Source organism: Tachysurus fulvidraco, chromosome 21 (assembly GCF_022655615.1).
Source record: "Tachysurus fulvidraco isolate hzauxx_2018 chromosome 21, HZAU_PFXX_2.0, whole genome shotgun sequence".
NCBI lineage: Eukaryota > Metazoa > Chordata > Actinopteri > Siluriformes > Bagridae > Tachysurus > Tachysurus fulvidraco.
The window spans coordinates 11,898,980-11,921,336 of NC_062538.1; the positions used below are offsets into that span (position 1 = coordinate 11,898,980).

The 22,357-nt window shown below is 38.9% G+C and overlaps 1 protein-coding gene across 5 annotated transcripts in view; it reads right to left on the reverse strand.

Moving 5' to 3' along the window:
- ank1b (ankyrin 1, erythrocytic b) overlaps positions 1-22,357 on the reverse strand; it is a 76,625-nt gene that overhangs the window by 15,319 nt on the left and 38,949 nt on the right. For 4 of the 5 annotated variants that reach the window (XM_047805850.1, XM_047805853.1, XM_047805852.1 and 1 more), the window contains exons 8-35: positions 22,034-22,132; positions 21,544-21,642; positions 20,417-20,614; positions 20,225-20,323; positions 19,922-20,020; positions 19,049-19,147; positions 18,753-18,950; positions 18,266-18,364; positions 18,048-18,146; positions 17,227-17,424; positions 15,746-15,844; positions 14,542-14,640; positions 13,572-13,670; positions 13,136-13,228; positions 12,969-13,041; positions 11,482-11,502; positions 10,711-10,834; positions 10,504-10,567; positions 10,265-10,377; positions 9,924-10,148; positions 9,636-9,790; positions 9,234-9,445; positions 5,977-6,181; positions 5,588-5,684; positions 4,870-5,098; positions 4,070-4,198; positions 3,180-3,299; positions 1,347-1,431 (exon numbers count right to left, since the gene is read on the reverse strand). In XM_047805850.1, the coding sequence (XP_047661806.1) occupies positions 1,347-1,431; positions 3,180-3,299; positions 4,070-4,198; positions 4,870-5,098; positions 5,588-5,684; positions 5,977-6,181; positions 9,234-9,445; positions 9,636-9,790; positions 9,924-10,148; positions 10,265-10,377; positions 10,504-10,567; positions 10,711-10,834; positions 11,482-11,502; positions 12,969-13,041; positions 13,136-13,228; positions 13,572-13,670; positions 14,542-14,640; positions 15,746-15,844; positions 17,227-17,424; positions 18,048-18,146; positions 18,266-18,364; positions 18,753-18,950; positions 19,049-19,147; positions 19,922-20,020; positions 20,225-20,323; positions 20,417-20,614; positions 21,544-21,642; positions 22,034-22,132 (3,529 nt within the window). The remainder of the gene's footprint in view (positions 1-1,346; positions 1,432-3,179; positions 3,300-4,069; positions 4,199-4,869; positions 5,099-5,587; positions 5,685-5,976; positions 6,182-9,233; positions 9,446-9,635; positions 9,791-9,923; positions 10,149-10,264; positions 10,378-10,503; positions 10,568-10,710; positions 10,835-11,481; positions 11,503-12,968; positions 13,042-13,135; positions 13,229-13,571; positions 13,671-14,541; positions 14,641-15,745; positions 15,845-17,226; positions 17,425-18,047; positions 18,147-18,265; positions 18,365-18,752; positions 18,951-19,048; positions 19,148-19,921; positions 20,021-20,224; positions 20,324-20,416; positions 20,615-21,543; positions 21,643-22,033; positions 22,133-22,357) is intronic. The other variant, XM_047805851.1, reaches the window with a different exon arrangement.

Below are 22,357 nucleotides of genomic sequence, written 5' to 3' on the forward strand. Positions count from 1 at the left end.
GGTGTTATAGTGTGATTAGGTCAAAAGGAAGGTATCACATTCAACTAAAGCTCCACTCTTCCTAGTTAGACGCAAAATCTAAAAAGATACAACTGGACATATGTTAAGCAGGTTCTATACTGTCTTTTTGTCATCATACTATATGAGAACAGATTATATGAGATCCCAATAAATTCTTAGCTGCATTCTGTATCAGCATGTATGATAACATGTTGCTTCATGGCACATTATATACTGTATGGTTTAAAATAGGTGAACACCTGACCATCATATCTATATATGGGTCTTCCACAAACTATTGCCACAAAGGTAGAAGCACACGATTGTCTGTCATTGTATGTTTGGAGTGAAAGAACTTGAGTGTCCTGTATAGAGTTCTGACTTCAAATCCACCGAACACCTTTGGGATAAACTGGCACACTGACTGAGTGCCCTCAGTATCTGACCTCTCTCTTGTGGCTGAATGAGCTGAATGTGTCTCCACAACCAAAATATGCTGGAAAGCCTTACCAAAAGAATGGAGCTTATTATAACAGCAAAGAAGACTAAATCTGGAATGGGATGTCCAAAAACATGGGTGTGATTACTCAGGTGTTCACATATTTCTGGGCATATGGTGTACTATAAAGTTCATCTAATAATAGCCCTACCATTAACGAAAAATATTTTTTTTGTCCATTAGCATGTTTTAAATAAGGTCATCCTGTGCATCCTTTGCCTGGCTTCTAGACAAGTGTCCTAGCAAAACTGAGATTTGAAACAAATATTACTCTGATCTCATGATCAAAGAATTCTTATATGAAGTGTAATTTCTGTCTCATTTGTAGCAGCAAAATTGCCTTAAAAATTTGTGAAGTTATAATTGAACAAAGGGAAATATTTAAAAATGGTGCTAAATAATCTGTACTTACCCAAACATGACTTGTAAAGACTTGTATTGTCTTCATCTGCTTTAACCTGCTATTGTATAACCTGTCCCGTAAAAGGTCCTCACCCCACCCCAATCCATCCACCTTTACCAAGTCTGTTTAACTGCTTCAGCTTCTTTACAGCGGGCATCGTAGCAGCCCTCTCTTGCTCATTCTCTTGCCATGCCAATTAGGAATTCTGCACTCGGACCATATCAGATTCAGCAGCATGCACTACATCACTGCTCATTCTCTGGGTGGACGCAGGGAAGCCCTGACCCCACTGAGCTGCCTGTGATTGATTGAGGACAGGGCTTGGCATCCAGAGCTCAGTCAGAGCCATGCACAAGTTCAGTAGGAGCCAGAGAAAGCAGGGGATACGGCATTCAAAGAGAGCGCCCCTGTGTCCTCCCGCAGCATGGGGGTGCTGTGTCTTACCCAGGCCTGACTCGCTCAGGGCGCTGTACCTCTCCCTCAGGGCCAGTGGCGTCAGAGTCCGTCTGCGATCTTCACCACCTGCCACCTGAATTATACAGAGCACAAAATACAGGTTATGTGCTTTTGTCTGTCCTGCTGAGACATGAATGCTATTCGCCTGACACTTTGAGCTCACTGTTGCTAGGAATAACTCCAGGATGTGTCATAGAGTAAAATAATAAGAAGACAACTGGGTTTTTAAAAATGTCTTTCAATGTTTTGTCTGCCCACCTCTGTTAGGCAGAAGCTGTTACTCAGCAGTTTTGTGACAAGTAATATTTTAGGGAAAATATATCATTTACTCAGCTGGGATAGAAACCATATTTGAAAATACTAATTGGCAAATACTGCTGGTGTTCCCACCCTTAATATAGTGGCACAGGCACAGAACACTTCAATTCAATCACTAGAGTGAATAAAATACACCTTTTACCAAGCAAAGAAAATACCATCAATTTGACCTTTCAAGCATTGGTTTATCTTCCAGTTGCAAGGAGATACAGCAGCACCATGTTGCCCCAATATGCAACCAGTCACAAATCCAACAGATTTTAATAAAATAAGATGTTAAGATCAATCTTTTTCCCACCAAAAATAAGCGGGATCTAATTAAAAGGCAATGCAGCAAGCAATTACACCAGGCATCATGACAAAATATATTTTAGGCTTTCTAGATAGCCATTTTATTTAAAGAATAAAAAAAAATCACCATCTTCCTGATTGAGTGAGAAACTTAAAGAACTGAGACATGGCAACACTGTAAAGCAAAAGGGATTTAATACTACCAGAACTTCAGGGTCAATGTATAAAATCTGAATCTGAAAAGCTGAATTAAATGATGATTTTATATAATGGTGATCACTGGAGTGTACAATTAGTTCATAAGTCAGAGCGAATGCCAAATACTCTTGTTATTTAGTAGCTAACTTACACAAGTCTAGTTCAACCTTTTATGCTATGATTAGACTAACTATTAACTTATACCAGTAATAATATTTACCTTGCTGGTAACTTAAAATGAGAAAAAATATCTGAGTTGGTTTATTTTGGAGAGAAAACAAAGAAGCTAAGCTTTTTCTTTAGATAGGCACCAAAAATGGTTGAAACATTAAGAAAACAACAAAACGCTGCATTTCATTTTATGCTACTGACTGGACTGAGGGTCGTGAATTCACAGGTTGATGTTCACCTACAATGAATTCAGCATAAAGCAATGAGCATCTTTAATGTCCCAGCTGGCCAATTATATTCACAATTTCTTTAGCTAATAAAATAGAATAAAAAAGTTTTCAAATCTCCCTGATCACACAAAACACCCCTGAAATAGGTCACATATAATAAAAACTAAATTATAAATGCTGGCAGCACTGATTGCAGGACTAGGATTTACATTAAGTGATTCAGTAATGAATAAGTTAAATGTCTGAGAGACTCCCTCTAGTTTTTGAATCCCAAAATAGCACTAGCTATTATTCTGAGGCTAAATGCAAATACACCATGTATTACTAAAAGGCTGGATTGCATAGAGTATTATAAGCCAGGATTTTAGACACATAAGCCACCCATACAACCTGTGAGGGTGAGATGTTTTACTACAGGTCATTAATTTGAACCAAGTACTAGTTACAAGACTACTAATTACTTATAACTATAGAACCTAGTAAGGTCTTGGATTACTAGTATTACATAGTGACTACTAACCATATACTGCCCCAATCATGATTCCTATTCATTAGAATTTACTTATGACAGACTCATTATTGGAAATAGAAACAGAATGGAAAAAAACAGTACCTTAACACAAGGAGGCATGGTGATGTTGAGGTTACACAGCACATGCTGTGAATCCTCGTATTTAGTGGACTTTCGGAGAAAAGACAGGAACCCTGTAGATTCTTTGTTGCTGTCTCTCACCTGAGAGACCAAGATGAGAAGGGGAAGGAACAGGTGGAGAGTGAGAGAGAGAGAGAGAGAGAGAGAGAGAGAGAGAGAGAGAGAGAGAGAGAGAGAGAGAGAGAGACAGACACCCAGAAAAAGGAAGGAAGAGATGTCAGAGGTGACAAAAAAGTTTAAGAATGTGACAGAGAGAGCGAGAGAGCGAGAGAGAGAGCGAGAGAGCGAGAGAGAGAGAGAGAGAGAGAGAGAGAGAGAGAGAGAGAGAGAGAGTAAAGTTCATTAGACAGGTTAGCCACCTGGGGGTGACTCATACAGGTAGACAGGGGACAGGGGAGGGGGAAGGGATGGAAGCAGTCCGTAGGCAGGCGAGAGAGAGAGATTTACCTTCACATTTACCTTGTCGTCTGTGTGATCAGACAGTAAGAGAGTAACCATGAGAGAGAAAGAGAGAGACAGTAAGACAGACATACCGACAAGCAGGCAGAAAGGTAGGCAAGCAGGCGAGGCAAGACAACGTTTACAGCTACAGCATGGTCACTGAAAGTACCACGAGAAGCCACAATAACACAGAAATGAACAGGGACTTTCACAGAGAATGAAGCTGGAGAGAAGGACAAGGCTGGTGGATGAAGAGGGTCATGATAATAGATGACTGAGAAAGAAGAAATAAAAATGTGCACACAAAATGAATGAAAACGATAATTCATTCATAATATACACAAGATATGTTGTTGGGAGCTATTAAGGATATTTCTGACAGATAGAGAGAGTGAGAGAGATAAACGGACCTTCACCGAGACGGGCAGTCTGTTGTCTCTGAAGGCCTGAAAGCTGAATGTGCGAGGCTGCTGTGTGGCCTTCCTCACTGGCACAAGATTTCCGGAGCATTCCAAGTGCAGCGGCATCCCCTCCATTACCTGTCAGAAAAAAAGAGACAGAAGAGAATGTAGTATGACTCAGAGACTCTGTGTGAGTCACCGATCTAATGCACACACATACACAACCATCAAATAGATATGATTCATATAATTCATCCTGGAATTACATAGTAATTTATTATATTAGCATTTGACACCATTATACAAACAATATTTGTTTACTTGGCAGCATGCAAAGTTGTATCTGTGCCACACTACAATTATTCTAGAATGGCTTGAAATATACCTTAATGAAAGAGCATGTATTAGTCTATGCAAAGGTCTCAGGTACTTAGGACCACTTTCACTGAGTTTTCATTGTACTTCATTGTCCAGAGTAAGCAAAATTTCAGTTTGCTTTATAGTTTTCCTATGTTGTGTGTAAGGAACAAAACATTTGTTCTAGGTATGCTAGTATAGAAAATAATCAACAATATCCACGTTGTGTGTAGTGTACAGTAGTTCTTGCTTTATATGTTTTCATGCTTTATGCCACTAATGAAAACTGCATTCTACATTATTCTATATAACAATAGTATTTGAATGGGGCACATTTTCTCTTCTACACCAGAAAGCATGGCAGAAGGTAAGTATTATTCAGTAAATAGGCCATGTTTCTTCTAAATATGACAAAAGCCCTGAGCACATGTCCAATCCCACATTGAGCTGACCTCTATGTCTCGGCTACGTGCCACCTCAGTGAAGTTCTCGTGCAGCTCCAGGGTTTTATCCATTTTGTCGTCGGTCATGCAGTAGCAGCGAAGGCGCCCCTCACGCACCTCATTCATTTTAGCAAACACCACAAACTTGGCCATGTAGGGCACGGCCGTCAGTTCACGGTACAGCAGGTTGGCAAAAGTCACAGCCTCTGCTGTCCGAGGACAGTCGGCCAGCCAGAACCTGCAGCAGAGCGGACACAAGAAAATAAGTAGCGCTGAGCTTCCAGAATGCTTCAATTCATATTGTCTATTTGTGTAGAATATAAACAAATAATTTTGAAAATTAAAGATGCATCCTCTTAGTAAAAAATTATGTATCTTGAATGATAGACGGCTCAATCTTTTGAATGCTTTGATTTTAACTGATCCCCTGAAAGACCTGCCTCCATTCCCATTCTATCATTAATAAGGTTTCAGCCAGTGCTCTTGCCTTCAATCGATTTTCCTGCTTGAATGTTATGGCACCCTTGCTATTTGATATGTTGAAGAATGTTTTTTCCCATTAGGCACATTATTTGGAAAAAACAAACAAACCAAACAAAAATCTACATAGAAAATTTTTAACCCACCCATCAGCTACTGAGGTCTCCAATATGTATATTTATAGAGTGATTATTTTTCTGTAAAATGCATAAATAGTCACGTGTCAGTGTTTCTTAATGAATCTCACCTTGCTGAAACATTGGTGGTGAAGTTGGCACAGTTGTTGGAGTACATGAGTTTGGTGGTGCCAGTAATGTCCTCCCACTGGGCTGGGGCCGTACCACCTGCAGGAGGGGTTCACAGCTTTTTCAGACCATCTGCACATTTTGTATTATTCGTTTCACAACCAACACCATCTGGAATCTCTGTGCTCAGGCTATCTTTATCCCTTCACCCTTTTCCAGGCTGGATGGCAGTCTGTTTCAGCCTCATCCAAAACCTTGGCAGGGTGAGCATATCAAAGCTGGCTCAGGCTGATACAAACTGGAATACAAGCTAATCTTCTTTTCATACATACGCAAATCCTTTTTACAGAGCACATAACATGGGAACATACGTTAAAAATTAAGACTGTACCAATGACGCTGCAGAGGAGGCGCAGGCTGGTGGTGTCCCCTTCACCAGCATCGCGTGGACTCTCCCTCCAGGAGGGGGGCAGGGGGATGCGCAGGCCGATGGGCCGATGAAACTTGCGTCTGCGTGGCTCCACTGTCACCACAGGGCTGAATGTGGCCTGGTTCCCTAAGTGCCGAGTCAGAAATTCGTCTGGGATGGGCTGAGCCTGGAGAGGAGAAGAGAAAATAAAAACAAAAAGATCAGTGGTGGAATTAAAAACAGAGGAGAAGATGGAAAGAGCTGAGAAATGAGTAGATCATGATCATAAAAGCATCTTGGTGCAAATGAAAACAGAGAAATTTGATTTTTTTTTAGGTCTTAAAACACAAAGCTAGTTAAAATGTTAAGAAAAAAAAGGTAAATAAACACAAAGTTTGTATGTTAAAATGTGCACCACATGACCAACCTGAAGAACCTTTCCACCAGGTTCAAACTGAAACATTATAGCATATAATGGGTGAAAGACAAAGACTTCCAGTTAAATGCTCCTCATATAAGATAGTAAACACACAAGCTGAGAAACATTCTCATTATTATTCAATAGTTTATTATTCAATACACAGAAAAGCATACAGTAAAGAAACTGATGTATTCCCTATTCCTTCCTCAACCTTTATTTGCACCATGTTTTGACAGCGACATCCATCCAAACTATTTAACAGAGGAAGGGAAGGAGAAATGATTTATGCAAGCAAACATATTATTTTTCAATGGAACTGAACAAAGCAAATTAAAAGAGAAACTAAGCTTATCAGCATAAAATGTAGAATGGAGAAAACAGAGCTGAATGACTGAAGTCTCAAAGACTCACATTGTGATTGATCAGACCAGAACCCTCTCTACACTCTGCTGAAAGGCCACAAACTAAAAGGTCAGTCCACGTAAATGAAAAATTCACACAGAATGACCAGAAAAGTAATCTTTATAGCCACCTGTTATCTTCAGTGGTGTCCAATATTTATTTATTTTTGTTTTATACTTCACATATATACTGCATATATGTACATACATACATGCAATGTTGCACAATTTGACCTGGCCTTCGATTTATCTTTACCAATGATGCAGCAGTGCTTTTATTGTATCCAGGTCTCTCAGCTACTCACCTGTGTACGCTGCTCAAATAGAATATCTTGGTGACCAAAGTGTCACCTTTTATCAACACAATCATGCTTGCCATCTTGTAAACTGCTAATTAGCTGAATTAAGTATTCTCATTATGACGCTGAATATCATTAGAAAATGTTAAGTATGAAAAGAAGATTGTGCCCTTTTGTGTTTAGATACTAACCAAGAATCTTGACTGTTATCCATTCTGTTTTAGATTGCTGAATTATGTTTCCTTTTAAACTCTGTTGTACCTGCTATAGCAATAACAATGTCCACCTGTAACATCCACATAGCACACAACTGCTAATGCCTAACAGGAATAACAATAACAAGCACCAGAATAATTAAACATTTCGCAAACAAACATTCCTTTATAAATATATTTAATGTGTCAGGATAAAGTATAAAAACAACTCCAGAGCATAAGACTGCTTTATCTTATTTTGCTGAATCAGTGTGAAATGCCCTGAGGCATGGAGGAGGCCAAACCATTTTTGGATTCTGCATAGAATTTGTAAAAGTTTGCACAGAGGAACCAACCAAAGAACCTTCAGGGTGCAAGATTGAGTGTAGCTCACCTATAGACTCTGACAAATGTAGGTAACTCTCGACTCTTAAAGGGTTCCTTCACACAAATGAAGGAAATGAAGCAGATTTAAGGAAAGCCAGACTCAAGACTTAACAGTTCAATCAGTGAGCATGAAGAAGAAATCATGTACAGATTCAAATGAGGAAAATTTCAGTGACATCAAGGATGAAGTATGACCATATAACCCCAATTTTATCATCTCTACACTGGCTACCTGTTAAGTTTAGAATTGATTACAAACTGCTGCTACTTATGTACAGTACAAGGCTCTTAAAGGTTTAGCTCCCATGTATCTAACTAGTCTTCTAACACGTTACAATCCTTCACGCTCTCTGAGATCACAAAACTCAGGACTTCTGGTAGTTCCCAGAATATCTAAGTCTACTAAAGGTGGTAGAGCGTTTTCTTATCTAGCTCACAAACTTTGGAATAGTCTTCCTGATAGTGTTCGGGGGTCAGACACACTTTCCCAGTTTAAATGTAGATTAAGAACTCATCTCTTTAGTCAGGCGTACACATAATACATCCCATAATATCATGCACCAGTACATCAGACCTGCACATTTTTATGAACAGCAGATATGTTAATCCCTTTCCTTTTCAGATATGTTAATCCCTGCTTCTCTCTTTGTACCCATCCTGAGGCATCCAGACATTGTACCAGCTCCCAACGTCCTCTGTGGGACGAAGCCTTTGGACGTCCACTGAGCCGAGGCCGACTCTAAGAATCCTGAGACATCTTCAATTAGACTCTGTGATACTAAGGAGATACGAAGTCCATGATCCTTACACCAATACAACATTGTTTGACTGTATATTACAATCACACCCTCAGTGTCACCCATATGAGGACGGGTTCCCCTTGAGTCCGGTTCCACTCAAGGTTTCTTCCTTTACCAATTTAAGGGAGTTTTTCCTTGCTACTGCTGCCTGAGTCACCTCAGACTTGCTCATAGGGGGATAAATACATACACATTGTGAACTATTTATATCTAATAATAATCTAGAATTTTTTATTCTATCAATTCTTTTACTTTTATTATTCGTTATTTCCTTTATCATTAATTATGTTTACCTTCTGCTCTACGTTTATGTTCTGTAAAGCTGTTTTGAGACAATGTCTATTGTAAAAAGCACTATACAAATAAACTTGAATTGAATTGAATTATTATGGGGCAGTCCTGGCCTAACGGTTAGAGAGTCTGATTCGTAACCCAAAGGTTGTGGGTTTGAGTCTCGGTCAGGCCACAACTGAGGTGCCCTTGAGCAAGGCACCAAACCAACTGCTCCCCGGGCGCCGCAGCATAAATGGCTGCCCACTGCTCCGGGTGTGTGTTCACGGTGTGTGTGTTCACTGCTGTGTGTGTGTGTGCACTTTGGATGGGTCAAATGCAGAGAACAAATTCTGAGTATGGGCCACCGGCCGTATGTCACGTCACACTCACTCATTATATGAACCTTCACACTGAGAAAAGATTTGTTAAACCAGCAAGCAATCTTAAAAAGATTTTATTCTCACCTGCAGGCCCAGACGTACTCTTTTGGTGACTGCTGTCTCAGGGAAAATGGCCTGAACCTGGGGCACCAGTTTACTGATGAGTTGACCCCCTTCTGGACCGATTAAATCACTCTCTTGCTGGACACGTGATACCACCGCAAAGTAAAGGGGGAAGTCGGTGGAGATGATTCGACGGATCCTTTTTTTCTCCAACTCCTCCTGACTCTCCAGATCTAAACAAAAGATTTTGCCGATAAAGTTCATCATTGATCAGTGTTTCTCTGGTGTTCTTTCCGCTTGAAGTTTTTTTTTTTGACAAAACCTGCAAAGGTTCTTCATACAATCTTTATGGATTATCCTAGCAAAACAGGTAGCTTAATGAACAAGGCTGCAATGGGGATGCATAAATGATAAGCCACTTACCTTCATCCATCCCATTAAGAATAGTCTCCAGGACGTCATCACCATAGCGGCTACGGTGCTCTTTCCAGACCGAACCATTCTCACTTCGCAACACCACCAGCTCTCGATCACCCCTTCCCAGTGAAGCAAAGTGAGGAATCTCCACGATCACTGGCCTGAAATGCATAATCCTAAGCAATGCACCTTGCATTTTGTGCCAAACATATGCATATATGTAGCAATTTTAATGAATTTTAGCCCTTCCACCTTTAAAACTACCAAAGAAATGATTCTGTAGAAATGGCTCACCCTAGGAACTGCATGCTGGAGGGCCCCAGGGAGATGATGCGGGAGGCAAGGCCTTCTCCCTCCACCAGAGGAGGAGGGGTTGTGAGTTTTTGTGGTTTGACCAGACGGCAGGTTATACGTGTCGGGGCAGCACAGGTCCGAGGAGGTATGATGACACGGAGGCCATTATGTCTGCTGCCACGCATAGACCCGCCTCTTGCATCTACCATAAAGCTCACTAGAAACCTGCAAGCGGCAATCCATCGACCAATAAACAAACTGATCTACTTTTTATAACACTGAACAACAACAATTGACATTGTTAAGTATATTTTCCAGTGAGATAGCATGTATCCACTGACCCAGTGTGGATGGGGCTGGCCACTGGGCTAACATTGTCTGAGGTTTCTGTTGCAGGGCTACTAGGAATAAGAGAGTCCTCATCATACTCCTTAGGCAAAGGGATAGGTGTGTGCTGCAGAGATGCAAAAAACATGAATCACATACACAGCATTAAAGAAACCAAGTAAAACCCTTTTTTTCCACATAATTATGTGGAAGTGTTAATAACTGTTAATTCCAAAAAATCACAAACAAGTACCTGGTCAAGCATGACAGTTTCTGGAGATACACATGGAATTCTAGGAATAGCAGGAGAGTAGGGTCTAAAAAGAAGTAGAGATGTTACTTTTGTTATTTCTGTTATTAAGATGGATCTCAAATTATAATGAACATGTGAGTATATTAAATGTCACAGACTGATTTTAAGATCGTTTAGCCGCTCTTTGTATTCTGTCTCAATGCTTACGTTGTGCCCATCCCACTCTCAAACTCCCGTAGGGATTTCTTTGGTGAAAGAAAGTCATCATCTTGATCCTTCAAGTCATCAAGCTTCAGGTAGCGAGCACCATCCATTCCCAATAGCTCATCACCTAAAAAGGAGCAGAACAGCAGACATCAGTCCTCTAGCAGAATGCAGAAAAAAGAGGATAGAAAGAAAATAAAAAAAGAGAAGACTAGTGGGAAAGGTGGAGAGAAGTGAGAGCTGTGGTTTAAAGTTCAGCTGTTAATTCAGCATTCACCACTCACCATCTTTCAGACACAAGCATACATTCAAGCAATGGAGTCATACACACAAAGAAAAACATGGACAGTATCAAGACATTGCACTAAGAGAGAGAGAGTAGGTCCAGCTAGAGCTGTTTAATCATGGATATCCATGAGGATGGGAAACCAGCCACTTTGTTCAATACCTGGGAGCTTTCTGTTGAGTCAAATGAAGACCATTAGTGAATTAGACATGCGTTCATTAGTCGATTTACTGTCAGTCCTGTATTGGTGGGATAAAAGACGAATTTGAATGATGGACTCACAAACAAGTATTAGTGCTGACAAAGAAAAAGTCATGACCACATGGTGATGAGAAACCCACACTCTTGTAACACAGAGCCATAGACCCCAAAATAGAGCAGCTAAAACTCAGCGTCAGACAGGATGAGAGTGCTCGAGATACAGTCACATGACATCACGAACCACCGACAACTGGACAATCAAGGCAGAGACAGTTAGACAATCCTACCTAATGTTAGCTGTGCAGCTCCTGGAGAAGAGATGGAAACAGCATGTTTCAGAGTAGATCATTGGCATAGACTATCCTGATACTGTATTCTGTACGTATATGTATAAAATTCCACTGCATTTTTATCGATAGTCTTCTCAAACAGCAAATGAGAGATACTGCAGTGCTCTTGTGGTGATCATACAGGTCCCATTGGCTAAGATGTTCTGAATTAAAAAAAAAAATTTAATTTACACTTAACCTAATTTGTTCACATAACTGTCAGCTGTTAAATTGTTTAAAAAATTGATGCCAGTAAGCCTTCGCCTTTTAGGTATTAACATTAGCACAACCATTTTACCAAGGGTTTGTCAAAGGATTTGCTAAATATAAATTTTAATGGCTTTTGAAATCTTTTCAGATTGTGATTGTTTTTGACTATACAGTATAATGTCATGAAAATTTTCTGGGATAAGAAAATCTAAGAAAATGTTTATGGATTTTTTTTAAAACGCCTTAGAAAAGGTGATTCACAATAATGGCAATGGGTCAAGAAAGTGTCTTTATCTCAAGCCTCTGTTTACAGTGAATATTTGAAGCCAATAAAAGATGAGCTCTCTCTCATGCCAGAACAAGGCTCCTCCACCCATTCCACAGTCAGGCAACCCACAAAGGTGTGCTTAGTTTCACCAGAGCAGGTGAAATGTTACCGTCATTTCTTCATTGCAACTGAAATTTATTTTGCAGGCAACTAAAAATTTCAGAATCCTCTGTTAAATGCTGCTGGTTACAGTTGGACGATTGTGGGCCTATACTATAGCACACTGCAACAGTGACAGACACTTTTTTGTCTAAAGATATCCTATCTGTTCAATCTTATCTGCAAAGGTCCTGTGTGGCTGCAGGTTTTCATTTCAGTTAAAATGGAGGCTTGATAGTTCATTGAAGACCAAGAAAAAGCAATTAAATTAGTTTGCATGAAGCCACACCGGCCCTATCTGGATAATATTGAAGACCCAAAGGACTTTAGACTAGGCATCTTCAGTTCCAGAAAGTACCATTTCAACCTTGTAAGAGATATCACTTGTTTAATCAGTTCACCTTAGTCCCCAATCAACTATCAAGTGTGCATCCAATTTCTCTGGAATGAAATCTGCAGCCACACAGTCCTCTGTGGATAAGAATAAAGACCCCTAATTTAAGACATGAGGTTGTCTGAGGTCTTGTTAGAAAGCAATGCTTCACCAGTATTGGGGGGTGGCAGAGCAACAAGCAGCGACACTATTAGCTTACCTGCATGTTTAGTAGTGTGGCAGCAGATAAAGCTATTCTGCTATTAATTAGAAATGCTATTTCATTTCATTTCATTTCATTCCTCTATAACAACCACTATATGGTATAGTTATACTTTTTCTTAATAGTCTGTAGTGTAGCTATCAACTGTATAAAAAAGCATTTTATCATTTTACAATTGCACAGTTTCCATTTCCCAACACTGCTTTACTCACCCTCATCCTCTGAGACATCCAAAATCTCATCCACCGTCTCTGGGAAACTCATGCGATGCTTATCAGTGGTGATCTGAGAGAAGAGAGAGACAGCATTTGAAAAAAAAAAACAAAAAAACAATGCATTAGAAGTGATAAAAGAGTATGATGTCCAAATAAGCACTCACTACGGACACAGATTCCTCAGTCACCAGCTTGAGAACATCAATGACAGATATGTAGCCCAGCCGCTTAGCAATACCCAGGGGTGATGTTCCGTTCTGCAGACAACACACACAGACTGGTTAGACACCATGAGCTCATCTCTGAGAACAATCCATACAGCAGCATCACACTACACCACACCAGACAAATTCTATATACACTTAAATATCTTGACCATTTCTACTAAGGGATAAAAGGAATACCAGTAAACTGATAGAAAGTAATGGAAACTAATTTTTAAATTAGAAAAAAAAAGTCAAAATACCAAGCAGAATTATCCTAAATGCTGACTGAAATCCAGCATTTACACAGATTTCTGCAGTAAATAGTAGCTAAATTGTAAAGAGAATATGATAAATTAAGCACAAATGTAAAAGAGGTAAGATAACAATTCCTTACAGTTGTGATCTCATTGGGCAGAGCTCCATGTTTCAGGAGGAGAGTGACAATGTCTGTATGACCTTGCTGGGCTGCCTGATGGAGTGGTGTATAGCCCACCTAAGAGACAGGGAAACACAGTGAGGAAGACAATTCTCAAGGATTTCAAAAAAGCTGGAGTCCAGTTTCCAAATGTGGTATCAAACAACTTCTAAAAGGCTGATTACACTACCAAGAACAAGAAAATGTATTACACTATACTTATCGCTCTATGACTAATGCCCTGAGCTCAGGTTACTTTGTCAAGATTTTCCATCTGTTTGTGATTCCTCTGGGTTCTTCACTGCCCTGCCACCTCTTAAAACATACATATAAGTTTAATGGTGACTGATCCTAGGTGCATAAGTGTGTGAATGCGTGTGTGCATGTGATGGAATAGCACCCTATCTTGGGTGAATTCCTGCACTCATGCCCAGTGTTCTCTGGACTAGTCTAAAATGATTGAATAAATGAAGGAATAAACCCCTGACTAATATTCAGAGTTATAACGAAGTACACTGGAAGGAATTTGACTTATCATAATGGGCTGGAGGTTGAGCCATGACAATGTATTTAGAGAGGTTGATTTATAACAATGTATCAGGAGGGGTTGAGTTATGGCTTAATGTATTGGAAGATTTTGAGTTATGACTTAATTTATTAGAGTGTATTTAAGTTCTAAGTAATAAATTGTCATGCATTGGGAGTGGTTTGCAATATGAAAGTGAGTAGTGATGCAATATACTAAAAAAATGTATACATTAGAAAGTTAATAAAGTTAGTGACATTGTGTATGGGGATGGGCTTAAACAATAATCTTTAAAATGTTTTTTCATGTGTTTTGAATTTACAACATGATGTGTATTTGATAAACCATCTGTAATAAACCAGTAATCATAACAATATCTGTAGGTGCTGATAGGACACCGCTTAACTGGATGATCAAACTTACTCTGGTCTTGCTGTTAACGTGCGCCTGTTGCTGTAGAAGGAACTTCACCATCTTTATGTTGCCATAGTGACATGCTACATGTAATGGTGTGTATCCCATCTAATACAGAAAGAGAAAGAGTAAGGTTTGTAAATATAAAATATTAAAGAAACATGGTAGCATGGTAGTTGGTGTCAGATGGGCTGGTTTGAGTATTTCAGAAATTGCTGATGTAGAATTATCATACATGTGTAGTGTTTACACAGAAAACACAAAACTGGGTCTGCAAGATGAAACACCTTGATGAGAGCGATCAGAGAAGAAAGACCAGATGGGTTTAAGCTGACAGTAAGTCTAGTAACTCAAATAATCTCTCTTTTCCAATGAAAAGCATCAAAAAACAGTAAAGCATCTCAGAACACACAACATGTCGAACCTTGAGGTAAATGAGTTATAACAGCAAAATTTCACATTCAGGTTCCCTTTCCCCTAAAAACAAGAATCTGATGCTAATCTGACACAAGAATCATCGGAACAGAGTCACCCAATCTGGACAGTTGAAGACTGTCTGGTATTTATTTTTTTCTAATCTTTACATGTGCTGTTTGGGTGAGTCAGTACCCACGCTAGCCTCAGAATCATGTTCTTGCCTGAAATGAGCGAAGCCTGATGGGATCTTCTGCTGCGGTCGCTCATTCATCTCAAGTCATGGACTGATTAGACAAATGCATGAATGTGCACTTGTAATAAAAATGGAATTAAATTTTAAATTAAATAATTAAAAAATAGTTTTTATTAAAAAAATAGTTGTTGAACTGATTAAATATATTCAGGAGATGGACAAGGAGTAAAAAATAAAACAGGACTAGCAGCCTCTATCGTCTTAGTCTCCGCCGTGTTGATGAAAGGTCAATGTCCACTGATATGACAGTCCCTCAGGCAGGGCTTCTATTTTGAGAGCATTGATCGAGAGGTAAGGGATCCATCAGGAGAAAAAGAGGTGTCTAATAAAGGGTCATGGGTCAAAGCTGAATTACTGCTTCTTGCTCTGCAACTCCAGTTTTCACTGAGCTTCATTAAACACTGCACTGACTCAGTCGTTCTTCCTCGCAAATGTCATTGCTGAGCGATACAGGTTTGTGAACGCAACACCTTGAAATGTATTGTAGATGTGTGTGTGTGTATGTATGTGTGTGTGTGTGTGTGTGTGTGTGTGTGTGTTTACCCTTGAAGCTGCATAGACTGAGGCACCCTGCTTCACCAGCATGTCTGCAATGCCCACATGACCCTCCTGAGCCACCAGGTGCAGTGGCGTCAAACCACACTATACAGAGAGAGAGAGAGAGAGAGAGAGAGAGAGAGAGAGAGAGAGAGAGAGAGAGAGAGAGAGAGAGAGAGAGAGAGAGAGAGAGAGGGAGAGAGAGAGATAGATTACTGAATTTTAATTGCAAACAAACAAAATATTCACAAAATCTATAGTTTTAGACAAGGAATTCTCAAATAAATACTCAATAAAGACTAAATAAAATATTTCTTAGTTTTAGACTTTTGGACATAAAAGAAATATGAGAGAAAGACTGTTAAACTTCACACTTATAAGCTTTTATCTCACATACTTCTTTTTGACTAATCGTGTTTGGCCCAGGACCAACTTACAATGGATCAGTAACAATACCGGTGATCATTTAAGATAGGGCACTAGGAAAAATAATGTACTTTAACAAGCAAAACTGTTTGTTCTGAGATGTATTTGTATGCCTCAAATACTTATAACATATGCTCCATCAGGAAACCAGAAAAACAAATTCAGACATTTGACCTTGACCCTGATTGTATAAATCTACTTGCTCACAAAACTCCACCATATGTCAGATCTCATACAGTCCTATGCTCCCTCCTGTACACTCTGCTCTTCCTCATCAAGGCTCCTCGTTACACCCCCTGCCTGTTTAACCACCATGGGCGCTAGAGCATTTAGTCGCACCGATCCACATCTCTGGAATTCTCTCCGTAAAAACATCTGTAAGACAGACTCTCTCACCACGTTCAAAACACTACTCAAAATCTATTTATTCAAGAGGTTTATTGAAGACCTTAGGCTGCACTTAAATCTTCTTAAATGATGTGTTATGTATCGATATTTAATATTGTTTTATTGTTGTTTACTGTTATTTTATTATTTCTTTCTTGCTTGAATTTGTATGGTGACATTGAGTGGCTTCAATGGTGCCTATAAATAAAATGTTATTATTATTATTATTATTATTATTATTATTATTATTATTATTATTATTATTATTATTATTATTATTATTATTATGCTGCTTACAATGATTCCATATTCCATATGACTCCTACAATGATGTACACATTCTTGAAATGTCACAGTACCATGAATCTAGGACAGATACATACGATCAAATAACATTAACTCCTAGTGCATAAAATAATAAATAAGGAAGTATATAAGATCTAACACCTCTATCTCATGCCTGAGATAAACACTTCATGCACTAAAAGCAGTAATTCTGACATTCTCTGTATAATACAGATAAACAATAATCTGAAATCAACCATTATATTATAACAGTATACTGAATATTGACCATCAATCAGGCCAAGACGGGTTTTTATTAGTCACTGGATTAAACATTTGCACTCTTCAGTGTGGTTTGTTGGTAAACTGGACTGGCATTGTGCTGAGACCTTGTTGCCGAGGTTGACGTTGGCCTGTTTGGAAATGAGCAAGGCCACCATGTCGGGTCGTCCCTCCTGAGCGGCCAGGTGGAGTGGTGTGATGCCTTGCAGAGACTCTGCATTAGCGTTGGCTCCAGACTGTAGAAGACTGCTGGCCACCTCCAGCTGATTCTGCTTAGCAGCAATGTGCAGAGGTGTGTAACCGTTCTGAAAGAGTAAGAAATGTATTCTTATTCTGATCTGTGAATATTTAAATAAATTATATTAATTTCCCTGTTCAAATGATTTTTGGATTGTAATTATGTATGTATTAACAAGCAGAATGTTTCAATGACCTGTTTTACTTTTAGCCAACAAACACCAGTCTATCTAAACACATTTGGGACTTATTGCAGTAAAAGGGCTCTAAATAAATATCTGACATTATAGCATCCACATACTGTACGTATTAAACATCTTACTACATATAAAAAATATATATAATATATAATAATGTAAGCAGTTAACAATATCCACTTTGTGGCTCTTTCTGTAATTAATCTTGGATGGTGTTTAATAAAAAAAATTGTATTTGGCCTGTGGGTTGGAGGCTTAAATAAAAGAATATAGTGTGCTATAGAGATCATTTACAGATGATAGACATTCAAATGGCTCCCTGATGTCCCAAGATTTTCAGATGTCAGCCTTTATCAGATATTTTCTGTTTCTCATATAAACACTCAGTCTAGCAGTGTACTACTTTTCACTCTGGGTCTATTTATTTCCAGACTTGCACATTCAAATGCTTTGTGATGTCATTGTTGTGTGCGAGTGTTGTGTGTGTGTATTACTCTAGCTGTGCTGTGTGGAGATCCGCCCTTGCTGACCAGCAGCTTGACCACATCCAGGTTGTTGTGATGGACAGCTACATGTAGAGGTGTTAGTCCGTTCTGTGAGAATGGAGGAAAGAAGCATGTTCTCAGAGAACTAATGCTGTTGATTACAGGTTATACACACACATACACACAAACATACACACACAAAAGGTTGTGTAGGTTGACTACATTACCTTTCCTGCCGCATTTGGATTTGCACCTCTGTCCAAAAGCAGTTCTGCGACATCAACTTTCCCGTATTTACATGCTACATGGAGAGGAGTGAAGCCTTTCTGTTTGATCAAAATGATGAGAAAAGGAAAAATTATTTAAAAATGCAAATAAAATCCCACTCATGACACAAAATATTTTAATATCAATCAGCTAGGGAATAAAGCTAAAAATAAATGCAGTGATTTTGAATTTAATGCATGTTTAACATATTCACCTATATTTAAGATATTTATTTAAGAAATTTTATTTGTGCTGGCTGAATTTTTGAGATCTGACTTTCCACTCAATGACCTGAGATGAAATAAAAGGCAAGAAATAGCTGTAGGAGCATAATCAAAACATCTTGAAATTGCAATTATCTTTTAATTAGCTCATTCCAAGACAAAATGTCACTGTAATTCGGAATACTGAACAAAAGAAAAAATTAGTATACAGAACAAAGCTGACCTTGGTCATTTTTACTTGCTGGGCATTGCCATCTAAGAGGATGCGTGCTGTGTGGGCATGTCCCTCACGAGCAGCAATGTGCAGAGGGGTATGGCCAGCTGTAGTAGCCGAATCAGGATTCGCCTTATGTTCTAACAGCAGCTTCACTAGCTCTTTATGTCCCATTCGAGCTGCACAGTGCAGTGGCGTCTGATCATCCTGCACAGAAAGATAGAGTAACATGAAGACTTATAAAATCTTAGTTGCTTTAAGAAAATTAATTAATGGTGTGCTTCTATGTGCTAAGCCTCATCTACCTTAGCTTTAGTGTCCACCTGAGCTGAGTTTTGCAGCAGGAACTGAGCCACCTCACAGTGCCCTGCCCGAGCAGCCATGTGCAATGGAGTCTCCACCTTCTACAGAGACATGAACATTGTGGAGCTATCAGTAGTAAATAAATATGAGATTTAAGAGCTAAACTGCCACTACTATTTATGCTAGTATTGCACCACATAGTTTTTTTTTTTTTTTTTTAACTTACTAGAACAAATGACAAGGAAAAATACAGAGAACCTGCTAATTATTTAACTCATGACCACTAGTGTATTTACAAGCATGAGAAAACATCTGGAAAATGCCTTCCAGTCCAGAAGGCTTGATTGTGTTAGGATAGGTCTCTGGTTAGGCTTTTCTTAGACACTCTCTCTCATAAGACCAAAAAAAACCATAAGGACAAAAAAATCAAAATAAAACCACCATAAACACAGTGCTTTTAGAGTAAGTGACTACTGGATAAGGAGATGAAGCTGGTCACAGAATTTACCTCAACTTTTTGACATCAACTAAAATTTTGACACTAGTCCAAAGATCTATTAATATGTAAGCTTTCCAGTTCAAACCATTGTTCTACCAAGGATTAGGTTTCCAAATATAAAGTAACAGTAATTGTCTTTGTAGATTGGCTGAAGTGGTTTCATGGTTGTATTTTCCTGTTTAAGTTATCTGCTCCTTGCTAGCTACTACAACTAACCTGCTATTTGATTAAATAAAGACTTCTTGTGTTTGGCACAAGAAAAAAAATCTTCCTGATAAGAAAAGCTCATTTTTGGTTCAAATAACCTTCAAATAATCTAGAAAGAGCAAGTGTACATAAAGTGACTAATAAACTGGGAGCCGAAGAAGCTGCTCACCACGTTAGATGCATTTGGAGAGGCTCCTCTCTGCAGGAGACACTTTACTATGTTTAGGTGCCCCATAAATGCAGCCACATGGAGCGGAGTTAGACCAGACTGCAATAGAACACAAACGAGACAAAAATCCACTTTGATGCTTTAAGTCCTACAAAAAGCCTCTGCAGGCTTTTAATTTTCTATCAAGCAGAATTGAGGTACATTACACTGGAATGTAACATGACTATTGCCAAATTATTTCTGGCACATCAGAACAATTTAAAATGGATGATATGGAATTATATCATAGTGGTGATATCTGACCTCGGTCACTGCCTCCAGAGATGCTGAGTGCTTCAGTAGTAGGTCCATGGAGCGCATGTGGTTCTTCTTGCAGGCAATGTGCAGAGGTGTGAAGCCATTCTGAAATATTAAGAGAAAAGTAAAGTTTCCACATCACTCGGGATGAATGATTTGGCCTAAAAATAAGGGAATATATACAGTAGAAGGACTTACCAGAGCTCGAGCATTGGCCTTAGCCCCCTTGTCCAGCAGCACCTTGGCCATGCGGTGGTGACCACAGTGTGCTGCTACGTGTAGCGGCGTCAGATGGTCCAGAGTGATGTCATCAATCTCAGCGTTGTATTGCAGAAGCTGGCGGACGCAATCCATGTGATCACCTTGTGCTGCCATGTGGATGGGAGACAAGCCGTTCTGCATGATGACAGCACATATAGGACCGATCAGCAGAGCACAGATACTATCAGCTTCTCAAATGCAGAATAAATCTATCACAATCATTAGAAATACTGCTAAAAATATTAGTCAGATGAATGTATTCATGGATATTTTCATATATGATTATAACAAATGCATTTGACAATCCACTGATCCTACCTGCAATTAATGAAGACAAGAATTAAAATTTTTGAATTTGATCTACAAATGAACAAGACGGCGCAAGAAAGTCTTACCAAGATTGTTCTAATGGAGTTTTATGCAACTTTCTAACACTGGAGAAATATAATAATGTATTATAATATAATATAATATAATATAATATAATATAATATAATATAATATAATATAATATAATATAATATAATATAATGGGAAAGATACTTTCCTGAAGGGTTTGTGGTATTCATGCACCATCATAATCACACAACTACGCTGATATCATTGTAATAATCACAAATTCTTCCTTTTAAAAAAGTCGAAGACATTAAGGGAACATGCAAGACTCCAACGGATCTGACAAAATGACTCAGGGTTATAAGGTAACAGTTCTACCCACTGTACCACTTTAACAATTGTAATGAAATGCTACTGTAAAATTGCTTTGCTAAGATGGAGTTTATTAAATATCCCTCATAAACATGTTGCTAGCAAGCATTAAAAGCTGTGTTTTATTATTATTGTTTTATTTCAGAACATGTTTGTGCATCATGCTTTGTTTTTTGCTTCTTCTTGTTTATAGAAAATCTGCACAAAATAATATTTTTGCTCATATCCTCAAATTGATGGCTGCAATAAACCAATAAATGTTACCAAAATATTGTCCTCGGTCCTGGATTCCATGCAATCTTCAATGTGGAGCAGTTTCAATACTGAAACTGCTTACACTATCTCTGTTGAATCACCTTAGTTTTGGCCTGGATGGGTGCTCCCTGTTCCAGAAGGATCTCGATGACCCGCACATGGCCGTTCCTCGCAGCACAGTGCAGTGGAGTCAGCTCATCCTGACAAGAAGAGACAAAAAGACAGACTAAGATATATTTAGCTACAGTATATGCTGCGGTTCTCCTTTACAGTTCCACTGCACCAGTTTCCTTAAAATAGTTGGTGTGTAAATCTTTTGACAGTACAATCTCAAAAGATTACACGGTTAAAGAAAATGTGCACTCAATTAATCATCCAAACACACTACATTTGAATCCCAGTTTATACCGTACATGCGAAGTACCTGATTTACTCCCAGGAGGAAATAAATAGGCCATCTTCTGTAAGTAAAGACATAAATAACCCAGCAGTCTACTTTGCAGAAATTTCATACTGTATCTGATAAATGAACCTGCTGCAATACTGCTATTGTTGGCGGCATAAGCAAAAAGGGCAAAAAAGATTCTCTACCTTCGTTCTGGCATCAATCTGTGCTCCTCTGTCCAAAAGTAGTCGAACCATAATCACGTTTCCCCTTCGAGCAGCTATATGCAATGGTGTGATGCCATTCTGAGATCAACCATGAAAAGGACAGCAGAAGTTTCATTTACTGTAGTCATGACTTATTTTAAGCTTAATCCAACAACAAACAACATTTCTTTTCAGAAACTGTATGTGATGTGAAAAGACCATAGTCACCTAAATGTTCACTATATTTCTTGGTAACTCCCAGCCAGCATACATGGGCCAGGGTGACAGGGTTTAATGTTAATGCTAAAGTAATTGCTTGTAAAT